The sequence below is a fragment of the Triturus cristatus genome, chromosome 11, assembly GCF_964204655.1.
Source record: "Triturus cristatus chromosome 11, aTriCri1.1, whole genome shotgun sequence".
In the NCBI taxonomy this organism is placed as follows: domain Eukaryota; kingdom Metazoa; phylum Chordata; class Amphibia; order Caudata; family Salamandridae; genus Triturus; species Triturus cristatus.
The window spans coordinates 313,173,130-313,200,656 of NC_140594.1; the positions used below are offsets into that span (position 1 = coordinate 313,173,130).

At 48.2% G+C, this 27,527-nt stretch overlaps 1 protein-coding gene across 2 annotated transcripts in view; it reads right to left on the reverse strand.

Moving 5' to 3' along the window:
- The window catches only part of MED13L (mediator complex subunit 13L), a 964,037-nt gene that overhangs the window by 208,981 nt on the left and 727,529 nt on the right, over positions 1-27,527 (reverse strand). For both annotated transcript variants that reach the window (XM_085634904.1, XM_085634903.1), the window contains exons 14-15: positions 23,956-24,055; positions 23,247-23,449 (exon numbers count right to left, since the gene is read on the reverse strand). In XM_085634904.1, coding sequence (XP_085491030.1) covers positions 23,247-23,449; positions 23,956-24,055 — 303 coding nt within the window. The remainder of the gene's footprint in view (positions 1-23,246; positions 23,450-23,955; positions 24,056-27,527) is intronic.

A 27,527-nucleotide genomic window follows, 5' to 3' on the forward strand; every position in this document is an offset into this window, starting at 1 on the left:
GTGGTGCCACTCCAGATGCAGCACAGAATCAAAGGGGCCCGAATGACAGCATGGACGGGCCCGCCACAGAGAACCAGAGAAGGCTCCTCCCAAACCCATGGGGCTTGAAGGCGCTCCAGAGGGGTCGGACTGCCAAATAAGAGGTTCATTGCCTCATGCAACTCCATGAGGTGGGTGAGGTAGCACCGGCAAACTGTGGGAGGCAAAAGCAGACCGTGGCACAGGGTCGTCTAGAGAACTATCACTCCCACGCCAGGTCCGATGACGTGGACCAGTGCGGAGAAGGTGAAGACCACTTCAACTTCTTAGACTTCTTTCTCTTGTGAGAGACTTATCCGACGACTTAGATCGAGGCAATGACTGTTGAGAGCGGCTCGAGGAGGAGTCCTGAGACCTGTGCGACCGGGAGTGTCCCTGGGTAATCCAGACTGTTCCCTAAAAAAACTTGTGATTGACAGTGTGGGAGTCCTTGCAGGTCTAAGTGTTGTGGTCGGCTCCAAGCACCATAGGAAAACCAAATAAAGGTCTGTTACAGGCATCACATGGTTTGAAGCCAGTTGGTTTCTTCGAGAGCATTCCTAACACACCAGGAGAAGAAATCTCAAAAAAGACTGCGATAAAAGTCGTAGGAAAAAGGCAGTTAAAAATTACTGAAGATAGCTCTCTGGATCTGTGCTTACCAGCGTGTAAAGAAAAAAACTGATAGCAGCGCAGTGGGTTAGCGCCTCTGTAGGCACAGCGCAAGTTACTTCTGGCGCAGATGACGCCAATGCGGAGCCAAATGATGCCACCAACCAGCATGCAGGGGTACTGCTTGAAAATTTCCTGATTCAGTCTGATGCCTAGGAAATATTCAATAGAAAGGAATCTGCGGCAAGAAGTCTGTATAAGATAGTACCAATTACTCACTGAAGCGACAAACCAGGCTAAATCCCTCTTTATTTAGATTGAGGATGTCCTTCACACACAAAAAGCAAAAAACTATTTTTCAGCCTAGACAGACTTGTTACTCCTCCCATATCTGTGCTCAGCCCAATCACCTATCCACTCTCCAAAATCCCAGTTCCTTTTTGCTGTATTGGCTGAGTCACAGCAGGACAAAGGAATATAAGCTTTAGATATGCTTATGAGACACATTTTGCATTGGTTAAGTGTAAAAGTCTGAATTCTGTGAAACTTTGCTTCCATTTACTAATCTTTACTGATGCCAGATCCAGTCTTTGTGCCTTATTCCATTCCTCTCCCTTGACCCTGCCATCCTAACTACTCAGACACAAGATGTGGATTAGAACTGTCAACACACCCCTCCTCCAGGTGCACTCATTTGGAGGAAGGTGGACAACCACTAGTTTGTATCAGCAAGCAGGTGAGCCTAAAGCCTTGGAGAGGGGCATGTGACCTCCCCACCAGCCTATATTAGCCCTCCCACCCAGGTTATCTCAGAAAAGGGTAGAGAATTCCTTTAATGCGTCTACTAATAAATGCTTGTTTTATGTCCAAAAACAAGTACCACATCTTCAACCTATTGGCAGACACAGAACCCGACCAACTCTTCATTAGAGAAACATGGCCGGGGAATAGAGGTTTCTCATATTGCAGGAAGCTGTTCCACTAGGCTATAACACTTATAGACCGCCAACTAGCAATAGAGCATTCCCAGACACCTTTCTAGACAGTTTAAAACCTACTTAGTTAGTTAGATTCCTCACCTTAGAATATCCCCAGTCGTCCGACTGGATCCGGAAAGATTTTTGTAGCAATACCCCTTGTGCGTCACTAGGCGTCGTCTGCGGCTCCGCGTCTGTCATCGGCGTCGTGCGCCGGAATGACGTCGGAGTACTTAGACGCCGCCCTCGCGCGCTGACGTCAGTTCTTATACATAGCTTTCCGCGCCAGGGACGCTGAACCATGCAAGAGACCGACACTGGTGCCAAAAAATCTAGGGCCCTGAAAGGGAGAACCTTAACCCTAGATGTCAGTTCGCAGAACGGGGAGGCTGGGTGGGTCGGTGAGGAATCTAACTAATGTTTCTTACAGATACATCGTTACCGAAGGTAAGTAACTTGTTCATCTGAAAGAAACACATTAGTTAGATTCCTCACCTTAGAATAGATACCCCAGCAATACCAACCCCGGAGGTGGGTCTGCGAACCAAGATCACACCAGAAAGTCCTGGAGAACAGAACTGCCAAAGTGGTCATCTCTCCGGACTTTGCTGTCCAGGCAATAGTGCTTGGCGAACGTGTGCAGTGAAGCCCACGTCGCCGCCTGACAGATGTCCTGCAAGGGGACTCCCCGTCCCAGGGCAGTTGTCTTCGCTGTGGCCCGGGTGGAATGGGCTCGCAGCCCAACAGGAGGGACCTTTTTCGCCAAGGAATAGCAGAGTTTAATACACAACACGACCCATCGTGAGATGGTGCACTTGTGCACAGCTTTACCCTTCTTCGCACCTACATAGCCAACAAAAAGTTGGTCGTCCACCCGGAACTGTTTTGTGCGGTCCAAATAAAATGACAGCACACGTTTTGGGTCCAGACGGTGGAACCTCTCTTCATCTTTTGAAGGAGGCGGAAAGAAGGTGGGCAGCGTGACAGATTGCCCGATGTGAAAGGGAGTCACGACTTTAGGAAGAAAAGAAGGACGTGTCCGGAGGACAACCTTATCCGGATGAACCGAAAGGAAGGGAGGCTTAGCTGACAGAGCCTGGAGCTCACTCACCCGCCTAGCGGAGGTGATAGCCACCAGGAAGGCAGTTTTCAGAGTCAGTAGACGAATGGGACAGTTGTGAAGGGGCTCAAAGGGAGCGCACATCAGAAAAGTGAGAACAAGGTTCAACCCCACTGAGGCATTACAAATGGAACAGGAGAAAACATATGAGTAATGCCCTTGAGAAAACATGAGACAACAGGGGACTTGAAAAGAGAAGGCTGATCAGGAAGCCTTAAGAAAGCAGAGATTGCAGCAAGATAACCCTTCAAGGTGCCCAGAGCAGAGCCCTACTGGGCCAAAGAAAGAAGAAAGAGAAGAACCTCAGAAAGAGGGGCAGAAAGGGGATTCACAGCCTTTGCTGTGCACCAGGCCACAAATTTGTTCCACCGGCAGGCGTATACCGTCTTTGTGGAGGGACGCCTGGCTGCAAGAATGACATCACAGACTTCAGGAGGCAAGTCAAATGGCATCAACTGTCGCCGCTCAATCTCCACGCATGGAGGTGGAGGCTGGAAGGGTTCGGGTGGAGGACCGTCCCCTGCTGCTGCGACAGAAGGTCCTCCTGAAGAGGCAGTCGTATCGGGGGATCGATGGACATACTGAGTAGCTCGGGATACCAGTACCTTCGTGCCCAATCCAGAGCCACCAAGATAACTTGGGCCTGGTCGCGCCCGATCTTCTTCAGCACTCTGGGCAGAAGTGGTATAGGCGGAAAGGCGTACAACAGACCGCAACTCCACTCGCGTAGAAAAAAGTCTCTGAGCGAGTGCCGCCTTGGAAATTCCAACGCGCAGAACTGCTGACATTGCGCGTTCTCTTCGGTGGCGAATAGATCTAACCAAGGCTCTCCCCACTGCAGAAAAAGACCTTGCGACACGTCCGAGTTCAGACGCCATTCGTGATCCATCATGCACCAGTGGCTGAGTTCGTCTGCTCTGGCGTTCAGAGAGCCCGCCAGATGTTGAACCACCAGGGTGTTCCAGTCTTGTCCAGAGGCGCAGAGCCTCCTGACAAAGGGTCCACGACCCCACCGCGCCCTGTTTGTTGCAATACCACATGGCGGTGGTGTTGTCCGTGAACACCTGCACGACACTTCCCCGGACAGAGGGAAGGAAAGCTTTTAGTGCAAGTCGGATCGCCCTCAGCTCCAATAGGTTGATATGGAGCGGAGTCTGCGCCGGAGACCAGAGTCCTCTGATCTCCGCCTCTCCCATATGGCCCCTCCATCCCAGGAGGGACACATCTGTCACTACGACATGCTCCGCTTGGGGTATGGAGAGGGATCTGCCGCTGACCCAATCGCGATTCGTGAGCAACCACTGCAGCTGGTTCGCAGTGCCCTCTGATCAAGACATGGTCGGACAGGTTGCCTCGATGCTGGGCCCACTGAAACTTCAATTCCCACTGCAGAGCCCACATCCGCCACCTGGCGTGTGGTACCAACAGGATGCAGGAGGCCATCAGCCCCAGAAGCCGCAGCACCAACCTGACCGAAACCCAGGACAGAGGCCGGAAGATAGAAATCAGGGCCTGAATGTCCCGGACCCGCTGTTCCGGCGGATAGACCTGGAACTGCGCCGAATCGAGAACCGCCCCAATGAAAAGGAGCTTCTGGGAGGGACTCGGGTGCGACTTCGGCACATTGATGGAGAACCCCAGCAAGTGCAGGAGGTCGGCTGTAGTCTGGAGGTGGGAAACGACTTGCTGGGGCGAGCCCGCCTTCAACAGCCACTCGTCGAGATAGGGGAAGACTGGAACCCATGATCGGCGCAGATGAGCTGCGACCACCGCCATCACTTTCGTGGACACCCGAGGGGCACTGGTGAGGCCGAAGGGGAGCACGGTGAACTGAAAGTGCTCCTGACCCACCGTGAACCGCAGGTAACGCCGGTGGGCCGGCAGGACGGGGATGTGGAAATAAGCGTCATGCAAGTCCAACGCTACCATCCAGTCTCCAGGGTATAGGGCAGCCAGAACCTGAGCTAAAGTGAGCATCTTGAACCGGTCCTTCCGGAGGAAGGCGTTGACGCTCCTGAGGTCCAAGATCGGGCGTAGGCCCCCTTTGCCCTTCTTGGGAACCAGCAAATAGTGGAAATAATCACGACCTACTTCTGGACCAGGAACGCGCTCGACGGCCTCTTTGGCCAAGAGGGCCGAAACTTCCTCTCGTAGAAGATCCAAATGATCCCCCGACATACGGTGGTTCAGCGGTGGCATGGCTGGAGGGGTCGTCTCGAAGGGGAGGGAATAGCCCCTTCGGACGATTTGCAGCACCCACCTGTCCGACGTGATGGAGCGCCAGTGGAGCAGGTGATGGCGAACCCTGCCGCCCACTGGCGTTGAATGGGCCTGAAAGCTCGGACTAGGAAGGCTTTGAGGCGGATGCTGCCGGGGTGGATGTGGACTGACCGGCACTTTGACCTCCAGTACCGCCTCTGCGGAATCCACGTCTGCGACTGCGTGCAGGTTGGTTCTGCGGCCGGTGGCTGGGCGGACGTGAGGAGGCGCCCCTTACTTGGCCACGAAAGGCGGAAGTTTGCGGCCGCGGGGCCGAAAGACCCAAGGACTTGGCCGTGGCCCAGGAGTCCTTGAACCGAGCCAGCGCACTGTCCGCCTTCTCACCAAAAAGGCGAGTGCCATCAAAGGGCATGTCCATGAGGGAACTCTGGACATCCCCCGAAAATGACGTGGACCTCAGCCAGGCGTGACGCCGAAGCGCCACCGTGGTGGAAATCGCCCGACCCAGCGAGCCCGTGGTGTCAAGTCCACACCGTATGGCATGCCGTGCTGCATCTCGGCCGTCAGCAAGTGCTTGAGTGAGTCGTGTCCGGGCCTTCACCGGGCACAAGGGCAGCACGTCCTCCACCGTATCCCACAGAGAGTGGGAATAACGGTCCAACAGGCAAGCGGTATTTAAAGACCGCAGTCCCAAACTCAGGGACGAGAACAGTTTCTTGCCAAACTGTAACAACCTCTTGGATTCCCGATCCTGAGGAGCGGACGGGAAGGAGGATTGGGAGGTTGAGGCCTGGATAACCAGACTCTCGGGGGTGGGGTCGCCCGGAGCTGGGCGGTGGCGCCGGGCAACGTTCCGGTCCACAGGAGGGACTGTGGAGGGCTTGGACCCAGTGCCCTGCAGAACGTCAATGAGGGCCTCATTAAACTGCAGCAGAGGCTCAGTGGAGCTTGCTGTCGGTTGAAGGACCTCAGTGAAGACGTTAGTCCTCACGGCCACAGCATGCAACTCGAGCCCTAGGGCTTCGGCCGCCTTGCGCAGCAACACTGAGAAGGCTGCACCCTCCTCCGAGGCCACAGTCGGAGGAGAGATGAAACCAGCGTCCGGGGAGGTATCCAGACCGCTGGCATCCCCCAATTCCTCTGCTCAGTCCTGAAAAAGTTGGGCCTGAGCGGCCATAGGGTCATCAAACCCCTCCCAGTCGCCCTCGTCATCCGATTCCCGATAAACAGGAGGAACGATCGGAGCCGGGCAGTAGATGAAGCATTCACCAATCGGCGCCGGACTAAACTGGGGAACGACGTCGTCCGGGGACGGCGTCGGAGGTGGAACCGGTGTCGGCGCCGGCGGAGGAGGCGTCGTGAGGTCGACCGGCGCCGACCGAGATCCAGGCCTGGATCCCTCGGGGACCTGCGGCGTCGGGGCCGGAGCCGTCGACGGCGCCGGAGCCGCCGGCACGCGAGGTCGCCCAGTCGAACCTGCGGGGCCCGAAGGCGCACCTACAGGCATCGACGGCGGAGCCAGGCCCCTCATGGCCGAGAGGAAGGTACTGACGGAGCCGCGGGGGTGGGACCACCCTGACCCTCGGCAGAGTCGCACGACCGGCAATGGGAGTCCGAAGAGCGATGTCGTCTCTTGGACTTCTTGGAGTGCTTCGACTTACCCGAAGACCCCGACGAGCGATGACGATGGCTGTGGCTCCGCGATCGGTCCTTGGACCTCCTCCTGGACCGGGAGCGGCGTGGAGCCGAGTGCCGAAGCTCGAGAAGCTTACGGGACCGCTCCCGCCTAGCTTTCGATGTTAAGGCCTGACAGTCGGGGCATGACTCCGCGTCGTGGTCGGCCCCCAGGCAGTAAAGGCACCGGCGATGGTGATCCGTCACCGACATCAGGCGATGACAGGCGTCACAGGCTTTAAAACCAGGCATCCTACCGGCACCAGAGTCGAGTCGAGAGACCAAAAAGAGTCAAAAAGTTGGTCAAAAAATGACTAGGGGTAAGCTCTTCCCGGATCGGCGCTTACTGGCGCGGAAAAAAGAAGAATTGACGTCAGCGCGCGAGGGCAGCGTCTAAGTACTCCGACGGTGTCATTTTGGCGCACGACGCCGACGACTGACGCGGAGCCGCAGACGACGCCTAGCGACGCGCAAGGGGCATTGCTACAAAAATCTTTCCGGATCCAGCCTGACGCCTGGGGATATTCTAAGGTGAGGAATCTAACTAACGTGATTCTTTCAGATATACCTAGCTGCATGGGCTTTTGACATTGGACTGATCCCTGTGAAGAAAGGAGGCTTCAGACCAAAGTATTCAACTATGGACCACAGTCTCACGCTGTTGGAAGTCACAAGGAAGTCAATGGAGTTGGTAGGTGGCCTCTGCTGCTGCTTCATTGACTTCCGAGCAGCATCTGACAATGTGAACAGAGGTATGCTTTGGCGAAAACGAACAGTAGAATATATGTGGAGCCCTGTTAGATCTTGTGATGAAGCTTCATAGCAACAGCTAAGTCGACCTGGACGGGCTAGGTAGCCTGTCACGGAAAATCCCAGTTGAGAACGGCTCACGGCAGGGGTGTATTCGAGCACCCCTGCTGTTTGGTATGTTCATTGAGGACCTCCCCCAGATGCTAAGTGACATGCATAGTTACTCTCCAAAGATTGGGGGTAGGCATATCAGCTGCCTTATATTTTTGGATGATCTGGTGGTGATGGATTTCATACCTATAGGGCTCCAACGAAAACTAAATGCCCAAAATTCTTACTTTCATGAAAATAAACTGACAATTAATATTGACAAGACAAAAACATTGTTTTTCACAAGAAAGAAAAGGCAATTTATTTGGTTCTTAGGTAATGCGCAGTGGGAGCAGGTCAGAAAGTATAAGTATCAGGGCATGATCTTCTCAGATAATTTGAAGTGGATAAACATATGGCTTCCTGGTGACTTGTACTATCAGCAGAAGTGAATGGAGATGGGAAATTTGACCTAGTCAGTGAGGTTGACTTAGAAAGCCCCTCGTGATCTCGATAAGTTGGGTATGCACATTGCACTGTTTTATTTGGGCAAGATGAATTGTATGCTTCTGGTTAACCGGTCTCTTTTTTAAAATTTTTATAAATAAGTGAAATTCTGGGCTTTTGTCCTTCTGCTGAGTTCTAGTGAAGAAAAATGTTCAATCTTATATTGCTGCCTCCATTATAAGTCAAAGTCATGTGTTGGTTAAATTGATCCAACTGTGTACTATGCACTGTTGATTTTATGATATTTGGGCTGTATATATTAATGAATTGGGTAATGTGCAATATTTCTGTAAAAAAAAAAATCTTGGAAATAAAGTATTTTGATTTTGAGGTAGGGTAAAATGTGGATGACCCCCTCCTTAGATGAGTAGCTACCACTGCTAGGTACTTTGCGAATAATCTTGGAGCATTGGTTAGCACAAAAGGAAGTATTTCGATTTGGTAATGGTGGCCACTTACCACAAAGCAGAGGTAGAGCTGTTGGATGGGGATGTGAAAGTAGGAACTCTACATGTGTAGCGCTGTCATGTAGTCACCTTGTCAGATCATGGGGATGACCTCCTACGAGGTGGTCATGTAGAAATGTTCTGACCAGATTTATCAATTGAGGGGCTTGTGTGTGAAAACGTATAGTTTACCTGTCGGTGTAGTTTTGCAGTTTGAAGACTTTCTTGATTCATTATGCTGTGCATTATTCCGCCATCTAGTGGTTGGGTCCGGAATTTTAGTCTTAGTCTTTTTTTTTTTTTGCCGTGGCCCAGGTGGGCTCCCAACTTTGGTCACCATCTTCGGATTCTTTTTTTCTTGTCTTAAGTTATTCTTGTTTTCCCTCTTATTTTCTAAAGCCTTTCCTCCTGTCTCATCTTTCTGGCAAAGGAGGGTAGGTTCGCTAGTGAATCCAGAAAGTCTTCAAGCTGCAAAACGACACCGACAGGTAAGAAACGATACGTTTTGCAGCGTGAATCTTTCTGGATTCACTATGCTGTGCATAGACTTTGTAGCGGTTTGTCCTTATTGTGGTGGCTGGGTGGAAGATGAGCACTGGTTACTGAATATGTGTTGTAAGACCTTCTGTCCAACTTGCGCTTCTTTGTTCATTTGGATATCTACAAAGTAGTGCTTAGTGAACGTGTGCACTGATGACCATGTTGCAACTTGGCAAATTTCTTGAATAGGTGTGTTAGCTAGAAACGCAATTGTTGCCCCTTTCTTCCTTGTTGAGTGAGCATGAGCTGCTCTTAGTAACAGTTGTCCTGCTTGTTTGTGGCATAGTTGCATGGTTTGTGAAATCCACCGTGCAATGATATTTTTGGTAACTGGTCGCCCCAAAAAACTGCTGGCGAAGGAAACAAAGAGCTGCTTAGTCTTTCTGCACTCCTTTGTCCTTTCTATATAGTGCATCACAGCCCTCCTGGCATCCAGTGTGTGCAGCGCCCTTTCTGTGCTTGTGGTTGGTTTTTGGAAAAAAATAGGTATTTGGATTGTTTGGTTGATGTGGAACCGAGACACCACCTTTGGCATGAAGTGTGGGTCTGTTCTCATTACAATCCTATCACTGTGTATCTGCAGGTAGGGCTCTTGAAGTGTTAGCGCTTGCAACTCACTTACTCTTCGTAGTGATGTGATAGCCACTAAGAAGGCCGTCTTTAGCGTGAGCATGTGCAGTGTAGACTTGTGAATTGGCTCAAATGGTGTCTTCATCAAGTGAGTTAGCACTACGTTGAGGTTCCATGCTGGTGCTGGCAGTTTGTTTGGAGGTGCGATTCTCTTTGCTCCTTCTAGAAATCTTTTTACTTGGGAGGTGAAGAAACTTTTCCTTGTTTCTCCTTTTGTGTAAGCCACTATTGCCGCTAAGTACACCCTTAAGGATGTGTAGCTTAAATTATTTTGTAGTAGATGTGTTAAGTATTTTAGCACTGTGGATTCCTTTGTGATTTTCCTTTGCAGTTTCTCCCTAATGCACCATTCGGTGAATCTTTTCCACTTTGCTACGTAGCATTTCCTTGTGGTAGGTCTTCTTGCCTCCCTGAGCACTGCCATTGTGCTCGCTGGTAGTTTGAGGTGTGCAAACTCTAGGTCTTCAGGAGCCATGCCGCTAGGCTGAGGCTCTCTGGCTCTGGGTGTAGCACCCTTCTGTTCTGCATTAACATGTCCCTTCTTTTGGGGAATCTGTGTGCTGGTGCATGCACCATTTCTACTATATGTGAGAACTATGACTGTCTGGCCCAGTGAGGTGCTATTAGTATCAGCGACATGTTGCTGATCCTGCATTTGCTGAGTACCCTGTGTATCAGTGGTATCGAGGAAAAAGCGTATGCAAATGTCTTTGACCAACTTATCCTTAGCGCATTCCCTTGTGATCGATGGTCTGGTTGTCTGGATGCGAAGTGTTGGCATTTTGCACTTTGGCGTGTTGCAAATAGGTCTATTTGCGGCGTACCCCACCTCCAGAATACATTCTGTATTTCCTGGTGGTTGATCTCCCATTCATGGGATCCTCCCGCCTGCCTGCTGAGTCTGTCTGCTTCCACATTGTCCTTCCCTGGGAGATGTATTGCTAGGAGGTCTATTTTTAGTGGGATGTCCCATGTCCATATTTCCTGCGCTAGCCCTGATAGTGCTACTGATTGTGTTCCTCCTTGTTTGTTGATGTAGAACATGGTTGTCATGTTGTCTGTTTGGATCAACACCCGGTTTCCGTACAGCTCCTTCTGAAAGGCTTTTAAGGCTAGGAACAAAGTTTTTAATTCTAGGTAGTTGATGTGCTTGACCGTATCCTGCTGCGACCATAGCCCCCTCACCTTGAGTTTGTTCATGTGTGCGCCCCACCCCAGCTGGGAGGCGTCCGTCATGATGGTCACTGTTGCAGTTGGTTGTGTGAATGGTTTCCCCTGTGATATGTTTCTCTTGTTCCACCACGCTATTTCCTGGTGCACTGCGTGTGTGACAACCACTAGATCTTCCCAACTCCCTGTTGCCTGTGACCATTGCTGCTGTACCCATTCCTGGAATGGTCTCATGTGGAGTTGAATATTTGGGACCAGGTGAATGCATGACGCCATCATTCCCTTCAGCTTGTTCACCATCCTCACTGTCACAACTTGCCCCTTGCGGTAAAGACGTGTTTCCTTCAGTATCGCCAATGTTCTCTTCATGCTGGGGAACACTTTGGCCTGTGTCAAACTTCGCCCCTAAGAAAATCTTGGTCTGCTCCGGTTCAGTTGACGATTTTTTCCCAATGGATTGTGAAACCCAGTTGGGTCACTGATTGTAAGACCTGCTGGATGTGTTGTTTGCAGTGGCTGTGCGAAGTTGCCTTTACGAGCCAGTCGCCTATATAGGTGTATATGTGTATTCCTTGCCTTCGTAGGTGTGCTGCGACTGCTGCTAGGCACTTTGTAAACACCCTTGGTGCGGACTTGAGCCCGAATGCCAGTACTGTGAACTGGTAATGATGTTGGTTGATCACAAACCTTAGTAGATGTTTGTGCTTGTGGTTGATGGGGATGTGTAAGTACGCGTCCTTTAAATCTATAGTTGCCATGTAATCCCCCGGCTGTATTTGTGGTATTACCTCTTGTAGGGAAGTCATTTTGAATCTTTGAGTCCTTATGAATTTGTTCAAGAACCTTAGATCTAGAATAGGTCTTAGTGTTTCTTCCACCTTTGGCACGAGGAAGTAAGTGGAGTAAACCCCCTTGTTCCTTTGTTGTGCGGCACTATCTCTATCGCCTCCTTGCTAAGCAGTTCCTGCGCCTCTAGTCGCAAGAGCGAAAGTTCTTTTGCTGAGTGTGACTTGTTTCTTGGTTTTCTGTTTGGAGTTTGTTTTTCCTAGTTCTATACAGTATCCGTATTGTATGATGTTTAGTATCCATTTGTCTGTTGTGACCTTCCTCCACTCCTGGATGAAGTCTCTTATTTTTCTCCCTACTGGTGTTGTGTTCGAGGTACTGTTTGTTGTGGAACGCCTGGTCTTTGATTTTCTGTATGTTCTTTTGCACCTCGAGGTGTATTTATGGTGGGCGTTTGCTTTACTTTGAAGTCACTTGGTGGTAGGCTGCAGGCCTCCTCTCCGTGTCTGGCCCCGTCCGTTTGAGAGCCTTCGAAAGGACTGGCCCCGGGGCTGGTACTGCCAGTTCTGCTGCTGATGTGCCCGCTGTTGCTGGCCCTGGTTGTTACCTTGGTAACTTTGCTGGAACGTATGGTGCGATGCAATAGGCACATTGCCACCCCTACCACCTGGTCTTCTAGCGGGTGTACCCCTTCTCATCCCTCTGAACTGCAGCACTCCCATGGACCTTGCAGGCTCGTTGTCCTTTTTGAGCTGGGTTAACTTGTCATCAATTGGTGTGCCAAACAGTAGTTCACCGTTAAAAGGTGTGTTCAGTATGTTGTTCTGCACCTCTGGCTTGAAGCCTGAAATTCTAAGCCATGAGTGTCTTCTCTTGGTCACTCCGATCATCATTTGTCTGCTCGACGTGTCCGCAGCATCCAAAGCTGATTTTAAACATGTATTTGCCATGTTCTTGCCTTCTTCTACCAGGTTAGCTGCCCTTTGTTTGTACTGGTCTGGTAGATGCTTCAGGAGTTGCCCCAATTCCTCCCCGTGCTGGTATGTGTGCCTGTTGATCAGGGCGTTGTTGTTTGCGATGGGCCATTGAATTGCCGCACTCCGTTCCACTTTCCTCCCTACGAGGTCCATCCATCTACTCTCCTTGTCTGGAGGTGGTGCAGCATTTGTGGGTATTTTGCCCATTTTCCTATCCGTTGCTGTGATAATGGAATCGGCTGGCACTGACCCCTGGATGTAAGCAGGGTCCTTTGAGGAATGCTTATACTTCTCTGTTCTTAGGGTTACTGCTTTGCATACTGCTGGTTCTTTAAAGGCATCCCTTCTCTAGTCCAGCACACTAGGGAGCATGCGCAGGACGTGGTTCCTAGTTTTTTGAGGCAACAGAGTTTCCAGGAGGAAACATGCCTTGGGCTCCTCTTCCTCCAGTTTCACCCCATATGTCTGTGCAGCCCTTTGGACAACCAAATTGTAGATTACTATGTCGTCTGACAGTGAAGGCCTCAAAGGGTAGGTGTCTACTCCTTCCGGCAATTCTGCGTCAAGGTCATGCCACTAAGTCTTGTGCCTCCGAGGACGTCGAGTCCCGGTAGGTCTGCTGAACCTAGTCTTCGCCTTCGAATTAATATACTTTCGCCTCCTATTCCTCAACCGGTTCAGGCGTTTTCGGCGGTTCCGCGTCGTCTTTCGGTTTCGAGCGCGGGCTTAGGCGGGATGGTGTACTGGCTCATCCTTTCGTCTAAGTCTTTTTTTCGTTGCAGGATGCTCGCCATTATCTGGCGAGAGCCTCCTCTTCTTCCTTTCCATCTCTGCGGCCTGTTCGGCGTCAAGAGATTATGCGCTTCGCTTCGAGGTCGATGTCGAAGTAGCTGTTAGCCCTTCTTTCCTCGGCGCCGAGGTGTCCCTTTCGAGGGCATCCTTCGACGACCTTGATTTCGCCGTCTGGGAGTCCTTTTCTAAGGATCCACTGGGCTGCTTGTCCTTGGGTGCTGTTGCCTTCGCCGGGAGTTTTGGTGGCAATGTTCTCTTCAAGGACTTTGCTTCACTCCTACGAGTGTCGCTCGAGGGCTTAGCTTCACCCTTTCGAGTGTCTGGGGGTCGACAACTCTTACCTCCTTCGATGTCTTCTTTGAGACTTCGACGAACGTGCAGTCCTCCGGTCCCTCTGTGATGTTATCCTCCTCCCCACTGGAGAGGCCCAAGTCTCGGAGCGATGGAGGTCCTCACTGTTGTGGTCGAGTGGCAGGCAGAGGTTGCAGACTGGATGCTGGTACCTCTGGATTTATTTATAGTGACAATTGGTGCAAAACTTGAAAGGTGTTTTGTCCATTCAGTCGCTCAGGGAGCCCCCTGCGAGCGCATTTGCCGTCGAGTTCTCGGTCGCAAACCTTCTCCCTCGTTGTCCCTGTTCCCTGGTCTGTAGTAGGGTGTTTTGAAAAGTTTGAATTTCGTCGATTCATTCTCCAAAACTCTGGAGCTCTTGGGTAACAATCCAGACTCAGCGGCGGAAAAAAGAATCTGAAGATGGTGACCAAAGGTGGGAGCTTCCGGAGGAAGCACGTCGACGTCACAAAGGATACCAAATGGTGGTATGTCGACGCCCACCTGGGCCACGAAAAAAAAAAAACGGAGAAGAAAGACTTCAATCCTGGACCCAACCACTAGACAGCAGAATAACGCACAGCATAGCGAGTCCAGAAAGATTCCCGCTGAAAAACTAGCCTGAATGAGCCATCTTTCTTGGGATAAGGAAGTCAAGAGTACACACCCATGTTCTGGTGGTGAGGGGGCGCTCTTTCAAGGTCTTCTTTGCGGAGGAGCACCTGGAGCCTCAGCTTCAAGTGGAATCAAGGCAGGTCGGTGGTCTTGGGGCTCGAAGGCCGAGAAATGTCAAATTCCTTAGTTGGTTTTTCTGTCAGATGAGAGGCCTTTGTTTGGTGCCGACTGGAGCCCAAAGGTAACTAGAGCCTTGGAGGCTGTAACAATTTGCGAATGGTGCTTAACGTCCTACTCCCTCAGGCGAAGTGCTCTGCCTCGGTGTGAGGCCTCTAGGGAGGCTTGGAGTGGGGTTTGGAGCCTACTGTACTTACGATGGTTCTCATTCAAGGACTGCTGATCTTGGAGGTTGAGGGAGCCTCCTCTTCTTCCTCTGGGGCTCCTGGAAAAGACAGTCACTGGGCTAGGCAAAGGATGATGGGGCAGGATGCCCAAAGGGCATCCTCAACTTCAGTGTGAAAAGTTCTCGTTTGCTGAATGTGTTGGGCTGGACAGCGGTGACTGCTAGTGCATTTTTCGGTGTGCCCTATGCCTCCCTCTTCAGCTCCAAAGAGTTTTCTTCAACCAGAAGGCGAGGTAAGCTTCAGATGAGACATTGTTATGGTCATTCAGAGAAGCGCAAAGGTTCCTAAACCTGTGGTGGTCTGACCATGGGTACTTCCTGTGGCACCTGGGGCAGTACTGGAAAGGTGTCTGTCCCATTACTCTGTGTGCACCCTCAAGTGGAAGTTAGCAAAGGAGCAAGCAGCCCTGAGAAGGGTATGAGGAACCTGGCATTCGGGTACTCGATCGGCAGGCTTCGGTGTCTGGATAGTGTTGTCGAGAGGAGAACGCAGACAACAAATGTTTTTCTTAAAATTGGGTGTAGAAATTCAGCATGCAGGCCTGAAGAAACGTGGAGGCCACGTAGAGTCTGAGCCCCCGTTGGTACACATCCAAATCTGAAGGTGGCAAAAAAATCTAACATGGAGTCATGGCCGACACGCTTTGCCTACTAGGGGTGAAGTCCTGGTGCATACCATTACTTGAAACCCTTTCTTCAAAGACAAACAAGTTGCAAACATCCAAGCCCAATACTAGATGGAATGAGTATGATGAACATGTATATATACCGCAGCACATGCTATCAACTGTAGGTTTATTACATGTATGTATCTCATAGCATGTAGATAAGATATGTATGTGTACAGGAGTGTCTGTATATGGGTCCATGCTACTTTCTTTGGCAACACAAATATGTCAGAGTATGCAAATATGATCAGGGTACGTACCTGAACCTATGCACATTCTTTAGGCTTTCTGTCAGGATCTAAGAATTACTGCATATATTAAACCATGAAAAAAATATGTATGCCTTGGTATGAAGATGAGATTGTCTACAGTATGTAAAATGTATATGCTTCAGTATATAAGGAAATATATATATATATATATATATATATAATATGGAATATGCTACTTACCAGTATGCATCTGTTCTTGGCATGTAGAGCTGCAGATCTATACACTTTTGCATAGATCGCCATCTGGTGTTGGGCCCGGATGTTTGCAGTTTGTTTTTCTTCTTGGACAGTCTTTGGAAGTCACGAGTTCGGTGACTCCTCCTTCGGTCCGTACTGCGCATGGGCTTCGGCTCCATCCTCAGATTGTTTTTCGCCAGCAGGGAAAAGATGGAGCGTAGTGATAATAGTAAGAAACCCATGTGTGTTGTATCTAAATAAGATAGACTGGAACGGATACAGGTAGCCGGGGAGGCGGGTGGGTGTGTATAGATCTGCAGCTCTACATGCCAAGAACAGATGCATACTGGTAAGTAGCATATTCCGTTCGAGGCATATGAGCTGCAGATTATACACTTTTGCATAGATTATATAGCAGTACCCAGCCCTAGCGGCGACCACCGGTATCCGTTGCAGTGGTTTGAAATAGTGTATTTAGTACAGCCTGGCCCACACTAGCTTGTTGTTTGGAGTGCACGTCTACACAGTAATGTTTTGTGAAGGTGTGCGGTGTTGACCATGTGGCTGCTTTGCAGATGTCATCTAAGGGTATGTTCCCTAGAAAAGCCATAGAAGCCCCTATCTTTCTTGTAGAGTGGGCTTTAGGTGGAACAGATAATGTTCTTTTTGCTTTGTGATAGCAAATTTGTATGCACTTTACAATCCACCTAGCTATCCCTGATTTAGAGATGGGGTTGCCTTTATGCGGTGGAGAGAAGGAGACAAACAACTGTTTAGTCTTTCTGAAAGGTTGCGTTCTTTGTATGTAGTACAGTAAAGCCCTTTTAACATCAAGTGTATGTAGAGCCCTTTCCGCAACAGATTGAGGTTGCGAGAAAAAAAACGGCAATTCCACCGATTGATTAAGATGGAAGGTGGAAATGACCTTGGGCAGAAATTTTGGATTTGTGCGAAGTATCACCTTGCTGTGATGTATCTGTAAAAAGGGTTCTTGTATAGTGAACGCTTGTATCTCACTAACCCTTCTAAGGGAAGTGATAGCTATGAGGAACTGTAGCTCACATTTATGCATTGGTTCGAAAGGCGGACCCATTAGCCTTGTAAGAACTACGTTTAGATTCCATACAGGGGAAGGTGGTGCCCTGGGTGGAATTACTCGTTTAAGGCCTTCCATAAAGGCTTTAATAGCAGGCACTCTGAACAGTGTTAAATGCTGTCTGTTTTGTAGGTAAGCAGCAATTGCTGCTAGGTGTAGACGTATGGATGAATATGCCAGGTTACACCTTTGAAGATGGAGCAGATAGCATATGATGTGCTGTATGGATGCATCTAAAGGGTTGATTGTATTGTTACGGCAGTAAACAACAAATCTCTTCCACTTTGCGGCATAGCATGCTCGAGTGGTAGGACGTCTGGCTTACTTGATAATATTCATGCAATCGGGGGAAGATTAAGGTATCCAAATTCTAAGATTTCAGGAGCCAGATCGCAAGGTTGAGCTGAGCTGGGTCCGGGTGCCTGATTTCTCCATGGTTCTGGGTTAGGAGGCATGGGGACAGGTGCAGCTTTTGATGTGGTACCACCGATAGCTGTAGTAGTGTGGTGTACCACGGCTGCCTGGCCGATGTTGGAGCTACCAGAATGAGTGTGAGGGAGTGCTGTTGTAGCTTCCTTACCACTAATGGAATTAGCGGGAGAGGTGGAAAGGCGTATGCAAATTTGCCTGACCAGTTCATCCATATCGCATTGCCTTTGGACAATGGGTGTGGGTATCTGGCGGCGAAGCTTGGGCATTTTTTGTTTTCGTGGGTGGCGAAGAGGTCTATCTGAGGATGCCCCCACTTGTGGAAGAATGGGTGAAGAACTTGTGGATGCAGTTCCCATTCGTGCATTTGCTGCGTTTGTCTGCTGAGCAGATCTGCCATGGTGTTTTGTATGCCTGGGACGTGTTGTGCCAGGAGAAAGATTTTTTGCGGAATTGCCCATCTCCATATGCTCTGTGCTAAGCGGGAGAGCTGGGGAGAGTGTGTCCCCCCCTGTTTTTGAATACAATACATTGCAGTCATATTGTCTGTGCGAATTAGGACTGCTTTGGCTGAAATTTGTTTCTGAAACGATTTCAGGGCTAGAAAGATCGCCAATAACTCCAGATGGTTGATGTGGAGTAACCTCTGTTGTGGCGTCCATAGACCTTGCACTGTGAGGTGTAATAGATGCGCTCCCCAGCCGGAGAGCGATGCGCCCGTTGTTAGAATCACCTGAGGAATCGGGTCCAGGAACGGTCGCCCTTTGGAAAGGTTTGTGGTGTTCCACCACTGCAGAGATCGAAGAGTGCGGCCGTCCACCAACACCAGATCCGTCAGCTGATCCTGGGCCTGGTTCCACTGGCGTGCTAGGCACTCTTGGAGTGGACGCATGTGAAGTCTTGCATGAGGCACTATGAAAATGCAAGACGCCATCATCCCTATTAGTTTCATGAACACTCTTGCTGGGAGAGAGTGCTGAAGAAGGAACTTTTGGCGCAGGGCTTGCATGCTTGCGATCCTGGCTGAGTTGGGATAGGCTATAGCTTTTGAGGTGTCTATGGTGGCACCGAGGTATTGCTTTCTGTGAGACGGTATCAAGTGGGACTTTTGGTGATTCACCGTAAAGCCTAGCTGGTGGAGTAGTTGTATGGTAGTGTTTGTATTTTGTACACACTGGTGGTAGGACGCGGCTTTTATGAGCCAGTCGTCCAGGTAGGGGAAGACGTGAATGTTTTGTCTTCGGAGGTGTGCTGCCACTACTGCCAGGCATTTGGTAAACACCCGTGGTGAGGTTGTGACCCCGAAGGGGAGAACCTTGAACTGATAATGTTGGCCGTCTACCACAAATCGGAGGTACTTTCTGTGAGCAGGGTGTATTGAGATATGAAAGTATGCATCTTTCAGGTCCAGTGTAGTGGGAAAGTCGCCCTGACGGAGGAGTGGGAGAACTTGCTGAAGAGTTACCATATGAAAATGGTCTGAATGGATGTATGCATTTAGAGGCCGGAGGTCTAGAATGGGCAGTAGAGTCTCGTCTTTCTTCGGTATGAGAAAGTACAGAGAGTAGACCCCTAGATTTTGCTGATCGACGGGTACCTGCTCTATCGCGTGTTTTTGCAGGAGGGAGAGTACCTCTTGTTTCAGAAGTGTGGTATGTTCTTGTGACATGGCGCGGTGTCTGGGTGGAATATTTGGGGGGGGTAGAAGTTAGTTCGAGACAGTACCCTGACCGAATAATTTGGGTTACCCATTTGTCTGATGTTATGGCCTGCCAAACTTGAAGGAAGTCTTGTAGTCTGCCCCCGACCGGAGTGGAATGGTCTGGGGGGAGCGGGGGAAAGTTATTGTGTGGGCGGTGTGGCAGAACGGGCGGTGTTGGTTTTGCCCCTGCCTTTATTATTGTTTCCTCGATATCCACCTCTTTGGTAGCCCCTTAAGAAGGTATTTTGAGGAGGGGACTTGTAGGAAGTGGAGGCGTTATCGGAAGAGTAACCTCTGCCAGAGCCTCGAAAGGAGGAACGGCGAAAGGAGCGTCTAGGGGTTTGTGATTGCAAGGCTCCCATAGACTTCGCCGTGTCTGTATCCTTCTTCATTTTTTCCAGGGCTTCGTCTACTTTTGGGCCAAATAAGTGTTGTTGATCAAAAGGGTGGTTTAAGATAGATGCTTGGACCTCTGGTTTAAAGCCTGAAATTCTGAGCCAGGCGTGACGGCGAAGCAGGACACTGGTGTTTATAGCCCTGGACGCCGCGTCTGCTGCGTCAAGTGCACATTTAATAGAGGTGTTGGTAATAATCTTTTCCTCGTGTATTAGCTCATGAGCTTTATTCTTATATTTCTCCGGGAGATGCTGCATGAGAGCCTCCAGCTCATCATAGTGCGCTCTATCGTACCTTGCTAGCAGCGCCTGCGTGTTGGCGATACGCCACATATTGGCCGCCTGCGAGGCAGTGCGTTTGCCTGACGCATCTAAAAGCTTGGACCCCTTATCAGGTGGTGGAGCCTCACCAGATGAGAGTTGGAGCGCTTCCTAGTTGTGGAAACCACTAGTGAGTCTAGGGGCGCAGGTCCTTTAATATAAACAGGATCCGTGGGGGCTGCCTTGTACTTCTTTTCTATTCTGGGGTTTAAGACCCTAGCTCTAACGGGGTCTTTGAAAACCTCTGTGGCATGCTTGGTCACCCCTTAAAGCATGGGTAAGATAGCGGTGGATTTATCTGCTATGTCAAATGTGTCAAGTAGGAAGTCTTCCTCAACTGGATCACTGTGTAATTCCACCCCATGGTAATGTGCCGCCCGTTGTAAGAGGTGGTGGAACCCCAGGGAGTCCTCTGGTGGAGACGGCCTGGATGGATAGAGATCATCCTGAGGCACATCTGGGACATCGGGATTGTGATAATCCTCCCATGGGTCAGGTGTTCCCGGAGGAGTGGGGTCCTGCGGGGCATCTGTGGGATCATAGAATGGATCTCCGTGGTCATCAGGGTCCGGAGACGGTGTTGGAGACCGATGAGGCAAGGGTGGAGAAGGTGGGGGCGGAGATGGAGGGGGTGGAGGAAGGGGAAGAGGTGGAGGAGGAAGAGGAGGAGGAGGAGGAGTTGGAGGCGGTGGGGAGGGTACACTGAACGGGGATGTGGCAGAGTCCTTCCGTTTTGGTGGTGGAGGAGGAGGAGTTGGCTTGTCCAAAAGTCTTTTCTTGGAAGACCACGTTAAATGTCCAGTCCTGGGATCCTTAGTTAAAGTTTTTTTGAAGAGGATCCGGTGTGAAAAGCTACTCCGGCACCGATTCCTCCATCGGTGCCGATTTTTCAGCACGAAGGCTTCGTCGGTTTATCCGCGCCGTGCTTTCTCGGGGTGTCCGATTTTTTGGTCGGCGCCGAGGCAGGCTTCGACACGGAAGCGTCGGTGCCGAGGGATTTGTGTTTGGTCGGCACCGAGAGGCCAGGTTTCGACATCGATGGCTTCGGAACGGAACTTGTTTTCTTCGGCGCCGAAGAATGTTTGTCGGCGCCACTAGGAGGCTGGCTCGAGCCCGAGCCGCCAGGAGACTTGTGATGCTTTTTCACCGGGCCCGAAGGTGGGGTGATGGAAGCAGTATGCTTGGCTTTCCCTAGGCCCGGAGGCGAAGGGGTAACCGGAGTCTCTTTCGGTATGGGCGGGGGAGGGGGTAGAGTACTCACGACCCTCTGCGCCGGTGTGATCTCCTCCACGTCGGAGTCGTCTGCCTCGGAAGCGCTGACGACATCTTCCTCCTGCTCGGTGTGCAGCTGTCCCGACGCTCCGGTGTCTTCTCCGAAGATGTCAGGTGGAGCCGAGGTCGATGAGTGCGCCATGGTGCGTCGAGCTCGTCGATCCCGAATAGTCTTTTTCGATCGAAAAGACTTGCAGGCGGGGCAGTCTCGGGCCTCGTGTTCGGGAGAGAGGCAGAGGTTGCACACCTGATGGAGGTCGGTGTGGGGAAATTTAGACCCACATTTTGGGCACTTCTTGAAGGGAGTCCTTTCCATCGGCCGAGACCGGAGTCGAGGTAGGCCCGAAGGCTGCTGCCGATGTCTGGAATCGAGGAAGTGCCGAAGAGAGAGATGAAGAAGTCGATTCCGTCTAAAGAATCTCGATGGACGAGGATTTTTCGTCGAAGGTCGAACTGGAAAGGTTCGAAGCCGGAGCACGAAGTATTACATCCGAGCCCGATGGCGGAAAAAAACAATCTGAGGATGGAGCCGAAGCCCATGCGCAGTACGGACCGAAGGAGGAGTCACCGAACTCGTGACTTCCAAAGACTGTCCAAGAAGAAAAACAAACTGCAAACATCCGGGCCCAACACCAGATGTCGATCTATGCAAAAGTGTATAATCTGCAGCTCATATGCCTCGAACATATATATATATACATATATATATATATACATATATATATATATATATATATATATACATATATATATACATATATACATATATATATACACATATATATATATATATATATATATATATATATATATATAGAGAGAGAGAGAGAGAGACACAAATGTTAACAATATATGAATATCTGTGTACAACATACAAATCTAGGTCTGCCTATGATTTTAGAAGTATGACCATTGGGGTATATTTGTATACATATATGTATACATTTAAATGTGTGTATGTGTTTTCTCTCTCTCTCTCTCTATATATATATATATATATATACACACACACACACACACACACACACACACACACACACACACACACACACACACACACACACACACACACACACACACACACACACACACACACACACACACACACACACACAGAAAGGTAGAGGTGGAAGTTTAAATTAAATACATAGATACATATATAGTTTAAACTTCACCTCTACCTTTCCCTCTGCTCTCCAACACATCCCAAACCATTCTGACAACCATGGACTCCCAAATATGATTCACAAACTCTTCTCTTTCCATCCAATGCATCCAACTAACAGGCACTTATAGCCACCTCTCACAATAACTTATCACATCTTCCATTTCATAATCCATTAAAATTAATCTATCACTATTAAAATTCTAAAGCAAATGTATAAGATCTCAAGAGCACAAACTGAAACTTAACCCTTCTAACCCTACAAGGAAAAGGAAGGACATATTACATATACAATACCTATGCTACCTCTAACCTTGGGTCTCAGAGCAGCGTACTTTTTGCCATAAAGCGCTTTAACACCTTAACAGGGGTAGTAAGCGCTAAACTAATACAATTTAAATTATTTAGCACTTTTATAGTGCACATTCTGCAACTAGCTTTGCACTGCAGTAGTTTGATAGTCCAAGTAAAACTTTACAAAAGTTCAATCCCGAAGTGACTAAGCTTCAGTTTTGATGAGGAGTGGTCAGAAGGATGGGGTAAGAATCTAAATTATAATGAGCTGTTAGATTTTTGGAGATTGTGAGGTAAAATGACTGTGCCCAACTGCTTATGCATTCATTGTGTAATTTTTGTTATGGGTGCTCCATACAAATAGATTGTTTTGACTTGGCAATGAGGCCACTGCTACACATGTAGCAATCGGTAAGACTCATTTGGGAGTTATGCTATTTTTAGGGCAATATGTCCCAAATCCTCCATAGGGTAGGTTGTGTTTTTACAGATAAATACAATATTTGGCCATGGTCCATTTTTAATAGAATACCGTGGATTTAGACGGACTGTTACAAAAATAACATCCTTATGGTTAAATAATTACCCTCATTTCTGAAGCGATGCACCAAAATTACTCTACTGGTACAATGGGCAAGAGCTGCACATCTTAGAGTCACTTAAAAGGTAACTGCTATTCTTCAATGAAAATTGCATCTAATATTTCAAAGTCAGACCATATAAAGTATTTTGCGAATGTGAATTAAAATAAAAAATTAAGAACACAGACTGAAGGGCGAGTTAACCTACACATCTTACCGTAATTTCCTCTGGCTTAGGACTACTTAAAAATTCATCCACCTCCATCTTGAAGTCAGTCTGAATGCTGATAATTGGACTCCCCAGCATGCCTAAAGTGGTCACTGTATCAGAACTGATTCCATCTTTGTAGTTTGGGGAAAAGGCAAGGTGCTGCTCCAAGGATGGTGGTGTTGGAAACATCCTCTGCAAGTCAGCAGCCGCTGGAGTCGGTGCAACAAACACATTTTAACATTACTGATATACACGTTTATTAATGAGCATGAGAGTTCTGGCCAATTTGGTCAACTCCACTTGCTCTTCAGCTATTACCATTGCCATCAGCACACAAAACAGAAGGCAGATCAGTGAACACATTTGTGCAAATATACCAGTGAAAGAATTTTTGCATGAGACAATGTTATTACAAAACACTATTTTATATAGGCAATTAATACTGATAGTTATAATAAATATATGTTTAACTCAGATTATGTAAATAAAAAGCATCACAAAGAAGACAAAAATAATCATTAAGCAAAAAAGTGCAAAGAGGGATCCCTAACAGAAGGCTACCAACGTCTGGAGAAAAGGTGTTGGTGGGCTACATTCAAATTGCTCATTAAGTCACTTTTCTCAAACCCCCCAAAAAACAGGTGAGGTATGTTACCTTTGGAAAAATAGGTACATAACACCATCTATACAGCAAGTCCTGAGGCAGTTTACTTACTTGGGGGATATGGAATGGCAGACCTTCCATTCTTGCTTGAGACCCGTTCATCAGACCCTGTAGCAGCGACCTTGGATAACCGCATAGTAGGCGACACACCCTGTAAAGAATATAATAAACTTAAATACTTACTTGATAAGAGTTTGAATCTCACCATAGTATTTTTTCATCTGAAGGTGATAAAATGTAGCAATACAGAAAGAATACGGTTTTAAAACATAGGTGGGTTTCATCTTCTATTTATCAGTAATCCTATCCAACATGTTTGCATCAATTTCGCCTACTTTATTGGGGGTAGAAGAGAATGTTCTTCAACTAGAACAATAAACCTTGTTTATGTGGGTGAATATTTATCATGATACCAATAGGCTCAATAAACACTTTAGAACAGTTTTTGTATTTTTAAGTAACAGTGTCAGAGTGTAACCATAATGAAGAGGTCATTTTCCACAACTAAACCAATAGGAAAATGTTACCTACCCTGTAAGCATTTATTCATGGCATGTAGTGCTGTAGATTCTCATGTTGTGTATACTCCTCCAATCTAGTGTTGTGTTCTGACGTGTGCAAGTTGTTTTTCTTTGAAGGAGTCTGAATCACGAGGTATAGTGACTCCACCTATTGATGGGCATGGGCATCAGCTTCATCTTCAGATTGTTTTTTACCACGCGGCGGGTGAGGATGTAGATGGAGCGCAGCGATAAAGAGGAAGATGGCCAAGCGAGGAAGACACTAATGCAGAAATCTTTTCTGGTAGGACTTCTTCACGGCTCCTCAAGGATGGACAAACATTCTGAAGAGAGGTCGATGTATCCAAACTAGGACCTCTGGAGTCAAATTTCAAGATTGTGCTGTTTGGGTTGTGGATGCCTAAGTGTGTACCAATTTTGGGTGAGTAGATTCGGACGGTTGGTCAGATTCTCATGAGGTACTAGGGATAGTTCGAGAAGGGTTAGGAACTAGGAATCAATGGCCCAAGTGGCAGCAGCAAAAATGAGGGTGAGGGATGTTTGCAGGATCCTCCAAACCACGAATGGAAAAAGTGAGAGGTGGAAAAGCGTAGGCAAATATCCCTGATCAGTCCATCCATATTTTATTGCAGATGGTCGGCGAGTATGGAAAACTGGAGGTGAAGTTAGGACATTTTGCGTTTTTGGCAGTGGCGAATAGGTCTACAATGAGGAACCTCCAATGAAGTATGAGGAGGAGGACTTGTGGCTGCATCTTGCTGAGGAGGTCTGCAAAATCATTCTCCACTCCAGCTATGCACTTTATCAGTAGATGTACCATGTTTATGTAGGTAGAACATAGCAGTCGTGTTGTCTGTGCAAATGAGTACTGTCTTTTGTTGAATGCAAGAGAGGAATGCCTTGAGAGCTAGCTGGATGGCTAGCAACTCCAAGGCTGATATGGAGACCTTACTAATGGGGTGTCCACATCCCTTCAACGTTCAGTTCCTGTACATACACCGTATAACCAGTGAGAGAGGCATAAGTTGTGATGGTCATCTGCAGCACTGGGACCACAAAAGGCTGGACCTGCAACAGGTTGTTGCCATTCATCCACCGCAAAGAGCGAGGAGAATGGCCCCAAATCAACACTATATCCTCCCAATGGCCCACCGCTCGTGACCATTGAACAGATGGGCACATTTGCAATGGGCGCATGTTTAACATGGCAAATGGAACTTTAGCAAAGCAGAACGCCATCATGCCGAAAACGGTGCATGACCTCTGACAATTACCTGACATTCTGGCTGAAAAAGAGATAACAGCGTTTTGAAAGCTTGAACCCTTGCAAAAACTGGGGGACACTTTCCCCGTGACAAGTTGAGTATGGCCCCTAAAAAGGCTCTACCTGATGGGGCTGGTATTGATGGTGAAGCCTAGGCTGTGTAAGAGGTTTATGGTGACTTATATGCGCGCTAGGCACGGATGTTCCGTTGCACTCTTGATCAGCCAGTCGTACAAGTAAGGGAAGACGTGGACACAGTTCCTACTGAAATGAGTGGCTACCACGGCAAAACACTTCGCAAACACTCTGGGGGATGTGGTTACCCCAAAGGATGCCACTTTCAACTAATCATATTGACCACTTCCTACAAACCGGAGGAACTGGTGATGTGCATAGTGGATGGGGAAGTAGGTGTCCTTCAGGTCGAGGGAGGTCATGAAATCACCTTGCTTTTTATTTGTTTTCAATATCTTAAAAAAACAGTGTTTATCAGTGGTTACAAATCTTCACACAATTAAGAACAGAAACAGTGTTTTTCCGGTGTTTATGGAACGTTTTGCTTTTATTATTGCTTGCTTTCTTCACTGATAGTGCATGTGTATAGACCGTGTTCAAATAAATTTTTAAAAATCAAACTTATTTTAGTGTACCACACAATACTTCTTTAGTGAGTCTTTGATCATGCACACTCGTTCTTTCCTTCCCACGTAAACAATTATCTGTGAAAATGCCCCCTCAACATTGGCACTTGAGACCGACAACGCCAAAACAGCCAGTACACAATTTGGTAACTCTGGCCGCTGACATAGCTTTCCATGGCAATACCGGTGCACCTGAAGATTGTGATTCTCTGGGATAGGTTCTGCAAAATGTACGTTGAACTGGGCGCATATGCCCATAGTTATGAAGCGATCAAAAATTAAGCAGTTTTTTTTACAAAGTCCAAAAGAATATTCCCATTTACGGAAAAGATCTAGAACTTGTACAGAATACCTTAGTGAGGCTTCACTGACTTCAAATGCCATGGTTGGTAAAGGAACATTTCTATTCATCATTGCCAGCCATTTCTCATGCACTGTAAAATGCAATTTCCTGAATTTATCTCAACATTTCATTGCTTACCAAGTGGCAAGAATTCTAACATGGAATATGTTGCAGTGCCAAAGTCACTAAAAGTGTCGCCTAGCAAACTCACAAGGAGATGTTTGACATCTACACTAATTACGCTGAACACTTGGTAGATAAGGGTGTTTTCAGACTCTAGATTTTATATTATGTTCACTACGGCAATCATGTTTTCCTGTAAAAATGTAAGAATGCAGTTGAGTGTACTTCTTTTCACATCAGTATAAATATGCGACCAAAGATCCTCACATTTCTCGACTTTTGGCATCATCACTAGGCAAAGATTCTGTAAACAGTCGCCACCTGGATAATATAGCATTCACGGCCTCTAGGACAGAGAATCACCAGCTAAATGACACAGTTGGGATTACTCTTTCATTGATGCCACACAAACCACAGAACGAGAAATATTTGCGTTTTAGTTCCCGCGCATAATGAAACAGTGCACCAGAATGGAATACAAAGTCAATAGCATTTTCCATTAACTCTGAAGATTGTAAAGATGCTTTCAGAATTCCATCTTGCAAATGGCAAGGATTTCTTACAGGGAAGCACTTCAGCCAAGGTATTGATTTTGACAGGTCATCACACAACTTTTTCATATATGTAGCTGAATTACTGCAAATGCAAACAATATCCTCAAACCTTTGTTCAACTTGGTAAGAACTTTTAGCAGCAGCATTCCAAGTGACACAGCATTCCATGTTTTCCAA